At 45.9% G+C, this 12,698-nt stretch overlaps 1 protein-coding gene and 1 pseudogene across 1 annotated transcript in view; one reads left to right on the top strand and one right to left on the bottom strand.

The window, feature by feature from the left end:
* The window catches only part of LOC8026033 (serine/threonine-protein kinase 31), a 62,634-nt gene that overhangs the window by 6,988 nt on the left and 42,948 nt on the right, over positions 1 to 12,698 (top strand). Inside the window, exons 6-12 of the mRNA XM_029976000.4 lie at positions 543 to 701; positions 1,383 to 1,457; positions 1,693 to 1,857; positions 5,749 to 5,904; positions 8,407 to 8,570; positions 9,304 to 9,634; positions 10,993 to 11,055. Of these exons, the coding sequence (XP_029831860.2) occupies positions 543 to 701; positions 1,383 to 1,457; positions 1,693 to 1,857; positions 5,749 to 5,904; positions 8,407 to 8,570; positions 9,304 to 9,634; positions 10,993 to 11,055 (1,113 nt within the window). The remainder of the gene's footprint in view (positions 1 to 542; positions 702 to 1,382; positions 1,458 to 1,692; positions 1,858 to 5,748; positions 5,905 to 8,406; positions 8,571 to 9,303; positions 9,635 to 10,992; positions 11,056 to 12,698) is intronic.
* LOC120849989 lies at positions 3,323 to 4,019 on the bottom strand (annotated as a pseudogene).

Below are 12,698 nucleotides of genomic sequence, written 5' to 3'. Positions count from 1 at the left end.
TCTTTTCACACAATACTTGGGGAACTGGTAGAGCCATGTCTGTCGGTGCATTGAGCCAACTTTGGGGCAAATCGGCTACGATGAGAAAATCGCCGGAGTACCCCTTTAACGATGTTGCTACAGATTGCTCCCATCAAGTGTAATTTCATGCTCTTGCATTGTAAGTCTATCACCAAACTGCTGCACTACTTTGAAGTCTTTATTGATCACACGAACTGGAGATTATCCTTTTCAGTAAATATTTTTCTCCTACCATGTCGTAGACGCTGAAGAGGTTATGGGGGAAATCATTCATATGACAGTTTGAGATATTTATGTTCCCACATCTATGCCTGGGTGTGTGCTCTACGAAATAAGTCGGCAGAAAAGTGCTAGTGTTGAAAGAACAATGAGGACTTTAGCTGTCGGAACGGTTCACCAGCTTAGTTTGCTGCAGAGTAGAGATTGTTGTGTTTGTCCTACAAGTGCGAAAGTGGTGGCAAACGAAAGGTTGTCCGTCGTGTTGGAGTTGGCATCTACTGATGGCATGTCAACATGTCCAGGTCCCAGACGAGCAAATGGTGGTGTGTGAGGTGAGGGACGTGACGTCCTTCTTCGCCCAACGGATGGTGGACGTCGACCGTGCCATCCAGCTGGGCAATCGGCTGGCCGAGTTCTGTCCCCAGGCCAAGCCCCTCGAGGACAGCCCGGAGTTCCGCAAGGCAAGAAATCCCTCGACTTGTCTATACTTTCACAATAACTTGGCGAACTGTGGGACTTCGACCCAATGAGGGCGTCAGGGCGATGCACATGGTACCACGTCACGGGAGCATGTGTGTCACTGCGCCAAATGCGACTCCTGGAGTCGTCTTCTGTGAAGCCATCCAACTTCGAATAACACCACCGCTGCAACAATGCCGTTTGCTATTGTAGCGCTCTCGTTTTATCAAGAAAACCAACGTATAATCACAGAAAAGGGGAAAAAAAAAAATACTATTGCCTTTCATTTTTTAGGTCCTAAAAACGTAAATTTGTTTTGAAGCCATTACGCATCCAATTTTGGGGAGTGAACTATTTTCCTGCAAAGTTCAGCGGATAAGTCGAAATTAGTTTATGTCGTGGTGTCATGTGATACTACGATGTCGCACGACGCCAGTTTCTCCACTAAGTTTAGCGGGTAAACTGACGTTGCACAGCAAGGTCATGTGACATGCCATCACGGTCTTGAATTTCAGTGTCTCATGATATTCCAATGTCTCGATAAATTTAGCAAGGAAATGGACAGACAGACAAACCTTTTCGATTAGGGTGCTCCGTGAAAAGGGATTTTAACCTTCGTAAAATCTTGGCCTTGGTACTGTAAGAAATGTGGATTTCTTTGATGCATTTCTTGGTGCGTACAGGTGTATGCTGCCAGGTTCTCCAAAGACCAGCTGTGGTACCGGTGCCGGATTCTCCAGAAGGTCGACGCATCCAGGGTAGGCCTTTTCAAGAACCTTTTTTACACAATACTTAATATTTTCTATAGATCTCTATATCTTGGTTGCTCTATATCTTGGTTCCAGAAAAAGCATAAAATGCTTGAGCTGCTTCGTTGGCAAGCAATCGAAACAAATTTCTGGCCCCCATGCCAATGTGTGGCACACTTGTGACTCCTCGTTGTTTTTGTTAAAGTCGGTACCAAGGAACATTGATGTTTTTTTTTTTTTGCAGAGCCTGGCACAGTATGTGGATTACGGCAACTGCGAGCATGTGACCGACTCCACACTGGTGTTGCTGACCGGAGATCTTGCCGAGATGCCTCCATTGGCGATGCATTGCCGCCTGGACGGACTGGTCGGGGTGCGCAGGGACGAGGAACCTCAGCTCTATGCCCAGGTACCCGGCTGATTCCTTCTCTGCCACGCGCTCTTCAAGACCTTCAGGCTGGGTCGTGGGACTCTAGTATGAGTGCCTTTACAGCAGGAGCGAAGGAGTGTAAGGTAGAATCTCATAAATGCTCCCGCCCGAGCGAGAAATGAAAGGTCAGTTTGAGACTGGCGTTTTCACCGTAGGTTTGTCAGAACGGCGGGGAGGTCTTTCCAGTTCGGCCTCCAGCTCAAGCCCCTTACCTTCAACAACACTTTGCCGTCTCGTGAGCATTGGGCATATACGTGCGGTCAAAGTATTGTAGAAAAGCAAAGGGCTCATGCTAGAAGCTAAGCATCTAAAGGAGATGCCCTGTCATTCTTACCCTGTCAGTGACATAGCCTAGTATTTTGCGAACATATTTTTAAGCCAAGCTCAGTTTTTCTTTTTTTTTTTTTTTTTTGCACTTTAATTGCAAGGCACAAGAAGCTCTTCAGGGACTGCTTGTAGATAAATGTGACTAATAAAAAGCAGATGGAATAAAAGATCAGTCAGTAAAACATCATTCAAGGAGTGAAGTTACAGAACTTTAATGAAAGTACTCAAGTGGAGGCGGGTCGGCAAGCCACAGTGCAGTCGGAGATCGCATTGCGGAAGAACGCAGCCATGTGAGCGTAAACGAAAGCACACAAGGGGCCGCAGGTCAGCAAGCCACAACACAAAGCCAAAGATTGCATTGTGCAACTGCACCGACTTTGTGCAATTTCTTTTTACGCGGGTGAATGAGACCACGTGAACGTAGACGGGAGTATGCAAGTGGAGGCGGGTCGGGAGGCCATAGCAGGCTCGGAGATCGCGCCGCGCAGCTGCACTGACTTTATGCCATCTATTTCCATGTGCAACAGTTCCACCACAAAGAAGCAATAAATTAAGAATACATTTTTTTTTTTTTTTTTGGTAGAGGGATTAAGTCTTGCTTTTACCAGTGGAAACGGGTAGTAATAAGTAAAAGGAGTACTGGCAGACTGGTGAAATGGAAAATCATGCGGAAAATAACATGAGCCTGGTATCGCCGATAGCCGAGGTTAGCCGTAAATCCATGTCCGAATCCATAACGCCTTGGATACTGCAGTGACTGTAGGAAAGGCTGTAGCGAGTGTGGTTCATCGCATTTGTGCTCGCGACGATGCATGTGCCGTGGCAAATCGTAGTCGTTCATCAAATCTATCGCAGCGTTTGCGCCACAGCCACTTCCCCATTTCCGCACTCCAGACATCATGGCAAGCAAAGGACAGATAACACTACCACATGCAAACAACTTTCCAGTGCTTCATACAAAAAAAAACCAAAAAAACACTCAGGTTGGTTTTTGGGGCACGCCAAGCTTGATACCATACTGTGCAGTCCAAAAACAAAATGCGAAACTCAACCGTGAGTTGACACTAATCAGAGAGTTCCATGTTATTCATAGTTTTTTAAGTACAGTCGAACCGCACTACAACGAAATAGAAGGTGCACTAGAAAAAATTTGTAGCGAAAATTTTGTTGTGAAATTCACAAAAAAATGTCATACCTGAACTGGTAAAGTACAAAAATCTGTTCAAACCATGTGTAAAGAGCCTTGTCGAGCTCTTCGTGCGCCGATGCTGTCAGTTTCAGTATAGAGGTTTTTTGCGCGATACAGGGGACAATTACAAGCGAGTAGACACGGACAAGCGCAAAAAACCTTTGCGCTTGTCAGTGTCTACTCGCTTGTAATCGCCCCCCTGTGTCGCGCAAAAAACCTCTATACTGCATCATGAACCAACTAGGCCAACAACAAGTTTTAATTGGTGTCAGTTTCTTTCACTTGGCCGATGTCCCCGATGCAAGAGCCTTTTCGACTGCATCTTTCGACTTTAGGATTGACTTTTCCACGATGACAGCTTTCTTCTGTTCACTTCCAACTTCGGCCAGGATGCGGGCTTCATCTTCTAAAGATAAAAACTTCCGCGTTTTGCTTGGCGGTGCCATGTCCAAAAAGCACGCATACGGTATTGACAAAAGGACAACTGACGAAACAAAAAAGACGACTGAGCTTTGGCTTTGCATAGTCTGCAGCTGAGGATTATCAAGCCAAGAGCTAGGGTGCAACCAACATTGTTGCAACAGCGAAGGAAGGCGAGAAGGGCCAGCCTCATCGCCGTCGCCATCGAGTTATGGTGGCCTGCTCGCCCAGTCAACGTTGCGCTCGGGTTCCGGGGGTTCCAGTTGTTTGTGGCAGTTTCTAGTGGTTCAACACGCGATTTAAGCTTTATAGTAGACATATTTTATGTGCCAAAATGCACCAAAGTGCTCGGAGGTTTGATTTTTGTGCGGAAAATTATACTTTCGAACTTATAATTGCCCTGTAAAATTTTGTTCAAGCGGAACGGCACAAGAAACTGTATACGCTGTAGTGAGAATTTTTGAGCATTGACTCCTATGGACCGTTGACGGGGAACCGAAAAATATTTGTTGATCTGAAAATTTTTTTAAGCGGCGTTCATTGATCGGGGTTCAACAGTATTTGAAGAACTTGAATACTTTGAACAGTGAAAGTGTGAAGCGAATCGAATCAAATAGCAAGCATTATTCGTGAAGTATTCAAAGTTTCAAATATTTGCACACCTCTAATTAAAACTTTTGAACAGCTTCAGTACAACTATTTGTTTTTTGTTTTATTTGCCAGCAAAGAGGCTCTGGCGGTCGTCTATGCATGGTTTGCTTTCAGCCTGTATTCATTATGCAGCTTTTGACAGTGAAGCTTGTATACGCTAGGGTCTGGAAAAAGATGTGTCCTCGTATGTTGACAGAAAACTCCCCATTGGTCTTGGCAAGTATGAATAAATAAAAACAGACGGGTCAAGTATAGATAAATAAAAACAAAAAGAGGGGGCGACCAGTGTGAGTCAGCCTTCCTAGGCATTATTTGATAGTTTGGTCCTGATCCCCTGTTATCTCTAGGCATCGTCCTTGAGGTAGTCCTAGACGTCATCTTCGAGGTCGTCATAGAAGTCGTCCTTGAGGTTGTCCTAGAAGTCGTCCTTGGGGTCGTCCTAGACGTTGTCCTCGAGGTCGTCCTAGAAGTCGTTCTCGAAGTCGTTCTAGAAGTCGTCCTTGAGGTCGTCCTAGACGTCCTCCAGGCATCGTCCTAGACGTCGTGAAGATAACAGCTTCGCTGGTGCTCACTCTTACTGAAGTGGAAGGGCTCTACAAATTTTATGCTTCTTTTGTTTACAACAGAGTTGTTAAGCCTAGTTTCCCAGGATCATGTCCGTCCTCAGATGACCTGATGACACCGAACTCTGGACAGCTACCGCCATCTGTGAGCAACGGCGGCAACCAGACAACCGGCTTGGTTGCTGCCGTCGCTCATAGATGGTGGCAACCTTTTGAGCCTTTCCACTCTGGCTTGCCGACTTGCATCCAGCCATTACTTTTTTCTTCATCCTCGTCTGTTTTTTGCGCTGTTTCCTACATTCTTATCAGTTGCCGTTCGGTTTCGCGATGGGTCGGCCGTGTGCCCTTTTTTTTTTCGGAGGAAGAAAAGCGGGAACAAAAGGAGCGGCGATGTGCGCAGCAGCGCGAATGGTTCCGCGACAGCCGCGAAGCCGCTATCGCCTCAAGTACCAGTGCGTTAAGTGCTTCAGGTTCCTTTGCGAAAGAAGAGCAGATAGCTCGCCTGGAAAGCCACCGCCGAGTACAGAAGCTACAGCTTCGCTGCTCTTCCTTGTTCACCAGAGTGGAAAGGCTAAAAGTTTTTTTCTACATTATAGGTGTGGAAATGTTCAGTAAGTATTAGAAATGACCATTTCTCAAGAAAATCGGTGAACGACGCTGGTTAGTCTCAAGCTGTGGGGCATGCCACCGTTGACTTCCGCCCTTGGGATCTTTTTGCAGGCGATGAGTCACGTGCAGAACATTCTGCGGGACCAGCTGGTGCTGGTGCAGCGCAAGAAGGCCACTACCTTGTCCACGCATTTCTTGACACGCTGTTTCGTGCCCGGCACTGGCATCGACCTGGCACAAGAGCTGCTTATCAAAGGTTATGCCAAGGTAGGCACAAATTATGTATTTTGGGGGGCGGGGGGGGGATTTTCTCTTTTTGGAGGGGGATATTAGTGACACAACATTTTTACTGGTACTGCAAAAGTGACGTTACAAACTTTTCATAAGCTCAAAGTTTTGTTATTTATTCAATACTTTTTTCACTAAATCTCCTAAGTTGTGGGATTACCGTAAACTCCAGAACGAGAAGGGCTATCTTTTGGCCTACGCCCAAAAAATCGCCCTTCTCGTTTTTTTGTTTTAATGTCTGTGTGGTGAAAGCCATCGAAACATTGCCCACCCCCATCAAATTTTGTTATGTATTAAAATGAAACGAAATGGAGTGCTGAACAGTAGAGGCCTGCACGGGCCGATATTTAAGAGCATGGCCCAGCCCGGCCTGCTGTCTCAGTCCCACAGTTTTTTTTGTTTTTTTTTTGTTTGTTTGACAGCCGGCCCGGTTTGACATTAATTTTTACGGGCCCGCTGAAGCCCGCTTTATTTTCACCAATTATAGAGCTGAGCTCACAACTTGCCCAGCATGGTAAGCTCACTTGCCTCCCCTCATGTATTAACTACAACAATCATTACACTAAGATTTTTTTTTTGTTTTTGCTATATTATGTTGAATTATTTCTGCAGGTCTAAGCAGCGCAAAAAAAACAAAAAAAAACACCCCCATCGCTTTTTTTTTTTTTTTTTTTACTAAATCAGTTTATTGAAAAGGATGGAAAAATAAAAATGGCAAGCAACAGTAATGAAACCATATGCAAAAGTTGAATGAGAAGCGAAGCATGATGACAGGTTCGGAAAAAACATGAACTAAGTTTAAAATTGCTCGCTCCACATGTCAAGAAAGATCAAATGATTACAGCAGTCTCGTGTGGACTACGGCAAATCGGTTCGGAAAAGCGCCTCTGAGAGAACTACTTTGACTGAAGCGAATTCTCTTCAACCATATTGCGGGTGCACGCACTCATACATACAGATGGCTTACGCCTGCAAGGGTACGCATTGTGTGGGCACATATTTGTGCACGCTTGATTGGGAGAAGCGACTGCACGACGGCGGCGGCGCTGCGAGCAACGAAAATTAACATTGCACCGCTGGTGCTTTGGAAGAGCAGTCAGTGGACAATGCACACAAGCCAAACCGTAAAAAATAAAATAAAATAAAAAGAAATGCACATTGCTTTTTGTTGTGTTTTGGCATGGTAACACAGAATGTGACGCGTTAATGTGCACATGATGCGAAGGGCTGGCAGAATTTGACGTCTGAAGATTAGCGTGTGCACCGCCCCACGTGGCACTCGAAGGGGAATCTTATGCTGCTGCGACACTGCAGCTTTCCTCGTAGAGCGTCATCCGCTCGGTAAGGACCCGGGAACACTCTTCGAAGGCTGCATTCACGCGGCAGGCTTCGCAGCCCCATGCCGTGCACGGTAAGCACGCGAGTGCTCCATCGCTGCTTTAGTTGTGGATGCCATCTTCTGCGGTGACAACGTAAATACGACCTTCTTGGAGCCTGCTGCAGTGTGAGACGAAGTAGACAGACTGCTCTAAACAGACCGTTTGGAAAGCAGAGCAGTGGAATGCGGCAGCACCTTAGAGAGCCTAGATTACAGGGAGTTTCCAACTGCTCGATGTGGGTCACTTGAACTATGGGCCACATTTGCAACATGAGGTGCAAGGAGGTGCAGTAATGGAACTGCTGCTCCATTTGCGCCAGAACGAAAACCGTACTGTGTGCTGCTCCAAAGGTTGTATTTGTGCCATGTCTCGTCCAAAAGCTGTTCTTAGAAGGAAAGTAAACACTCGAACTACCTCAACCTGTTACAGCAGAGGTTGCATGTCTAATGCGGTGGAGGCTTTTGTTTCTCTGCTTTTCTGTCGCTCTCTCTCTCTTGCTTCTTCTCTCCGGACGCCCGGAGCTCGTGTGTATCACGGAGCAGAGCGCCTGTGTGTGTCTGAACACATGATGCTTTACTCCGTATGGAATATCCCGGAGGCACTCAAGGAAGAGGTTCAGCTGGCACTGGTGTCCAATCAGTGAGGAGACGAGTGCTGCTTCAGCATTCAGCCGGCAGTCGGCCTGTCGACTTTCGTTCCGGGCGCCTAATCGAGTATTATTAGGAGCCAGCCATATAACACATTTTGCGTTGAAAAAACGCACACACGCACATGCCTTCTGCATTTGAGTCTGCCCCACTGTAGTATATTCCCAACCTCCCAAACAAACTTCAAAAACATTGCACACACACACACAGAAAGAAAGGAAGTTGTGGTTGACTTGGTTTCTTCAGCTCTCCTTGTAGACTCGAATGCAACGCCCATGCCCTGCCCGCGGGCTGGGCCGTAAGCAGGCAGACCCCTACTGGACAGTCTAAGATGCTTCCGGTGCCTAGTTTTCCCTTACCGATCAATAATCTTCATGATTGCAAGAAGGTAAGAAGTGTTTTCCGTGAATTGTATTATGTGACGCTCGTTCTTTGGGAACTCCCGCTGCCTGCAGTGCCATGTGGCCATGAACCAGGCGTTTGGCCAGTGGGACGGTGCCCCGAGCAGGGGCATGGCCCCGAAACCCTCCGGAGGGGCTCCCTCAGCAGGACCGTGGGTGGGGAACCCCTGGAATGCACCCAGCAGGCCCCACGACACCCGCTTCCCGGTCGACAGCAGGTGGGTGTCTCGCCTCTGAGGCGACCTTGATTGAAAACGACAGAGAAGCGTTCCTGCCGACAGCCATACCAAGTATGGGCAGTGACGTGGCACTTTTGTTTGTGGCGCAAGCTCCGTTGTGCATCATCTGTTCCCATATTTTTTCATCGACGATATTTGTGGCGTGGGGCACAGGGTATAGTCGATGACGTGCCACCATTATTCGTGGCGCAAACGCCCTTGTGGATCGCTTGTTCCCCTACTTTTTTGTCAACTGTCTTTGTGCTGTAGAGATTTCGTTTCGGCCTCCATAGTGCGTGATGTAGGGTTGGCACCCCTCATGGTCCCTTCCTCGTGGAGTATTTGAGGCGTTGTTCATAGCCTTAGTTAATTTGCAACATAAAACCTCAATGTTCTCTTCTTTTTTTCTTTTTTTGAAGTTTTTCTTTGTTAAGTAGAACAGCCTCCAGCTTGCTTGTCTTCTTTTTATTTAAACATCATTTCTGTTATTTATACAGAATTTTTTTTAGGAAAAAAACTTAAATTGTATTGTAACTTTAAACATTTTTTTTTTCATTGGGTGCATTACAAGTATGTTTTGTTGCTCACGTTAGCATGGTCACTTTGTATTTTGTTGAACACTGGCAAGACTAGAATGCATCTCCTCAGAATGTCTGCGGTTGTGAGCCACAAGTTGGGATTGTGCGTCAAATTGAATGAGGACTTTTTTTTTTTTTAAAAATGATGGCCTCAGATACAGAGGTCAGGGCGACCCAAGGATGGCACTGTGGTACCCGGACAAGGACCCAAGGGCCCACGAACCAAGGGGACAGGACCTGGTGGGACAGGATCCGAGGGGACAGGACCCAAGAGTCCCAGACTTGACGATGCAGGATCCAAGGTTTTATGAGCCAAGGGGTCAAGTCCCAGGAGTCCCTGACCCAAGGAGCAAAGACCCGAGGGGCTCTGTCCCATGGGAGGTTAAGAGACCGTCCTTTCCTGACCAGTCTTCCCTGGTGCGGAAACTGAATGTAGAGAAAGAAAGCCTTAAAGCACAGTTGCTCAGGATGGAGTCGAGAGTTCGGGTAAGAGTCTTGTTCATTTGTTTTTTGCCCGCCTGGTTTTCCAAAGAGTGTTAGCACTTTCCGTACCACACCCATAAGCTATCCGCATGCCGCCGAAATTTGAATTTGGTGCGCAAATTGTGTGTTAGAGCAGTGCTATGACAAACCAAGGTTTTGTGTAATAAAATAAAAGCATTCAAGAGGACATGCACCCCCGCATGCAGCAATGTCTCTGAATGGCATGACGCCACAGAAGCGCACTTGCTGACGGACCAAGAAAAGGCAGTATCAGCTAGAGCTCTTTATTTTACAGTTGTGGTAGTGCTGTGTATGGGGCACACTTCATTTAGGCCGACTCCAAATGTAACTTTAATACCATTTCTGAGATACCCTAATTTGAGGTTCCCATTTCTGAAAAGGTAGACTTATATGCGGCAACATATGGTACTTTGGATTTCTTTTTAATCATAATAGTGTGATGTAATATAGCTGCAAATGTTTTGATTTTTTGTTCAAATTTTTTAAATCACAAATTCAGCATTTAAACATGTGTAAACCTTTCTTTCTTTTTTAGAGCAGCTTATTGGGAACATTTTTACGTACCATACCTTGCCATATGCTGAGTAGCTATTAAACAAAAAAAAAAAGTGTTTATTTTTTTGTAAGTTGCCACTTTTCCTCGAGGTACAGAAAGAGTTAACGTCCAATGTCATTCTTTGGTATAACTGCTTTCAGGGCAAAGTTTATTCTTTACTCTCGTTGAATGTATAGGTGCTAAAATATTTTTGGGGTTTTGCATGATCTGATTAATCTTCAGAGCTGAGAGGATATTCATTGAGTGGCATTTGACAGTGTATGGCTATGTGTGCTCTGTCAGGATTAGAAGTTGAGTGCATGTGAGGCTCCCACCCAGTGCCCACGCAAGAATAGAAGCTTTGTAACAGAATTAGAGCTCAAGCTTCATGTGCACGTAGTGCTACACCGTTAGAACAAACAAATGATTGCTGTGTTTTTTTTTCTTTTTCTTACGATGAAAACTATTATTGGGGCAGCAAGTCCTCATATGGAGCACTAACTTGGAGGATAAAGATAAGTCCCCGTCAAAACTGTCCAAGCAAATTTCAAAATAGTGCTGATGTCGGGTTTGCACTAACGGTGTCGTGCACTGTACATTAGAGAGCTGAATTTTCAGATAAGTGAAGAGTGGTCACTCTGGCATGTGTGTGTGTTAGCTTAGTACTTGGCCATTTGCCAGATTGTAGCGTGAATGCTCAATCATCTGCTTAGCCCCCTTTTAGTGGCTGAGGGCTGGAAGTGGAAAAATCCAAAGTAAATCTGGTATTTCCTTTAATGATTTAGTTTTCCTTTGCTTTTCACAGGCCCTGGAGTTGCAGGTGGCAGAGCAAGGGCCCAAACGTGTTAACCTAGACTTCCTATCCAGGGTAAGGCGGAGTTTTATTGTCTGATCAGGTTGGCAGCGTGACTTTGCCTTTGTGTGTTCATTGTAATGGAATGGTAAAAGTAAACCCCAAAACACTGATAGCTGTATTGTCTCCATGCTCAGCAGAATTTTAGAGCAGAAGATAAAATAGAATGATTAGGACAGTCTCTAAAACGAGCGTTGAGGGATGTACATGGAGGGGATGAATTGATCTAAATATTGGCTTGTACAATCACTGGCTCATTTACTTCAGATATCTAGTTCAAAGACGGGCTAATGTACCATTTTTTAATGGATAGTGAATAGGTTTGGTAGGGAATATATGAGTTCTGTATCTGTTGGAAATGTCCCATCCTCTATCAGGGCGTCTGGCGGCCGGGAAAACCGGGAATTGTGAGGGATATCGTCAAAAAGTGAACCCAGTCAGGGAAAATGAGCCAGAAATGCCATTGAGTGCTCTGAGCAAACGGTTGAGGACGTGGGGGCGGAAAAATTGACAGTAAATTCTGCTTAGAGCTGAGCGCGGGCTTGGCTCACCCGATGTAGAGTGCTACCCAGTGCAAAGAGAACAGCTGACAAATCCAGTTAAAGCCTTGGCTTGGCTTAGATTGGATTGAGGGCGCAACACTAGGCTAGATCCGGGTTAGAGCTAGAGCACTATATAGCTCCTACAGAGCAGAGTAGCGCAATCCTTTGATCCGCATGTTTTGCCGACAACATGGCCGACAGAGTGACTCGGCGCGAGTCACGTGGTACTCGTGGTTCCAGGAGGCAGCCCGCCCTTTGAGAAAACACATAGAGATTGACTCAACACGGCTGATTAAGAAATAACTGCCAAGTTTACACTTTTTGGAACTAGTCAGTCGTGAAGTTGGTAAAGCACAAAACACTTTATCAAAGTTTTCATAATATCGGATGCGTGTGAAAAATTTGAGAAGGCGATTTCCAAGGCAATGGCGTTTGAAGCAGACGATTTTTGTGCGCAGCGGAGAGTGACTTTTTGGGTTGGCCAGAGCAGGTCACGTGAACGCTGTGACGTCGTCGTGACGCCGTTGCGTCGTCTGCTGCATGATGCCACTCGGGCAATTTTTAGAAAAAAATATTACGTCCTTACGTGGTACACAACTTAGCGCAAATTATTCTAAAATATTCCTTTATTGTGTCAAAACGTTCCGTACATCCCCACGATATTGAAGGAACAACGATTTTCTCACGTTCCCCATGCATTTCTGAATAAAGTTGGAACCTCCAGACGTTCGCCGCTAGTCGTCGAGATGCCATTCTGGATTGCGCTGCTCTGCTCCGAAGGAGCCATATAGTGCTCTAGTTAGAGCTACTAGATTTAGTAGCAAATAGAAAGTCCGTGGACCCCAATCCAATCCAAGCCTAAGCCAAAAGTATCCGAAAGTGTGCATCTGACGGCCATGCTGCCATTGGGTTATGATTGTGTGTGGTTGAGCACCATGTTTTCATTGTGTTTCCGGAAGTGGCCTTTCCACTGACGATGTCGGCGGCAAGAAAGTGCTCATTTAATCCTGACTCAACGAACCCGAATATTTCGGAAAACGCAAGTTGGATTAAGCCCGTGCAAAATGATCCTCACAGTGCCCAATGCTCCATGCCTTGTGTTGTAATAATCTTATA

Source organism: Ixodes scapularis, unplaced genomic scaffold (genome assembly GCF_016920785.2).
Source record: "Ixodes scapularis isolate PalLabHiFi unplaced genomic scaffold, ASM1692078v2 PGA_scaffold3__209_contigs__length_174095766, whole genome shotgun sequence".
In the NCBI taxonomy this organism is placed as follows: Eukaryota; Metazoa; Arthropoda; class Arachnida; order Ixodida; family Ixodidae; genus Ixodes; species Ixodes scapularis.
This window is presented reverse-complemented; position numbering and strand designations above follow the sequence as displayed.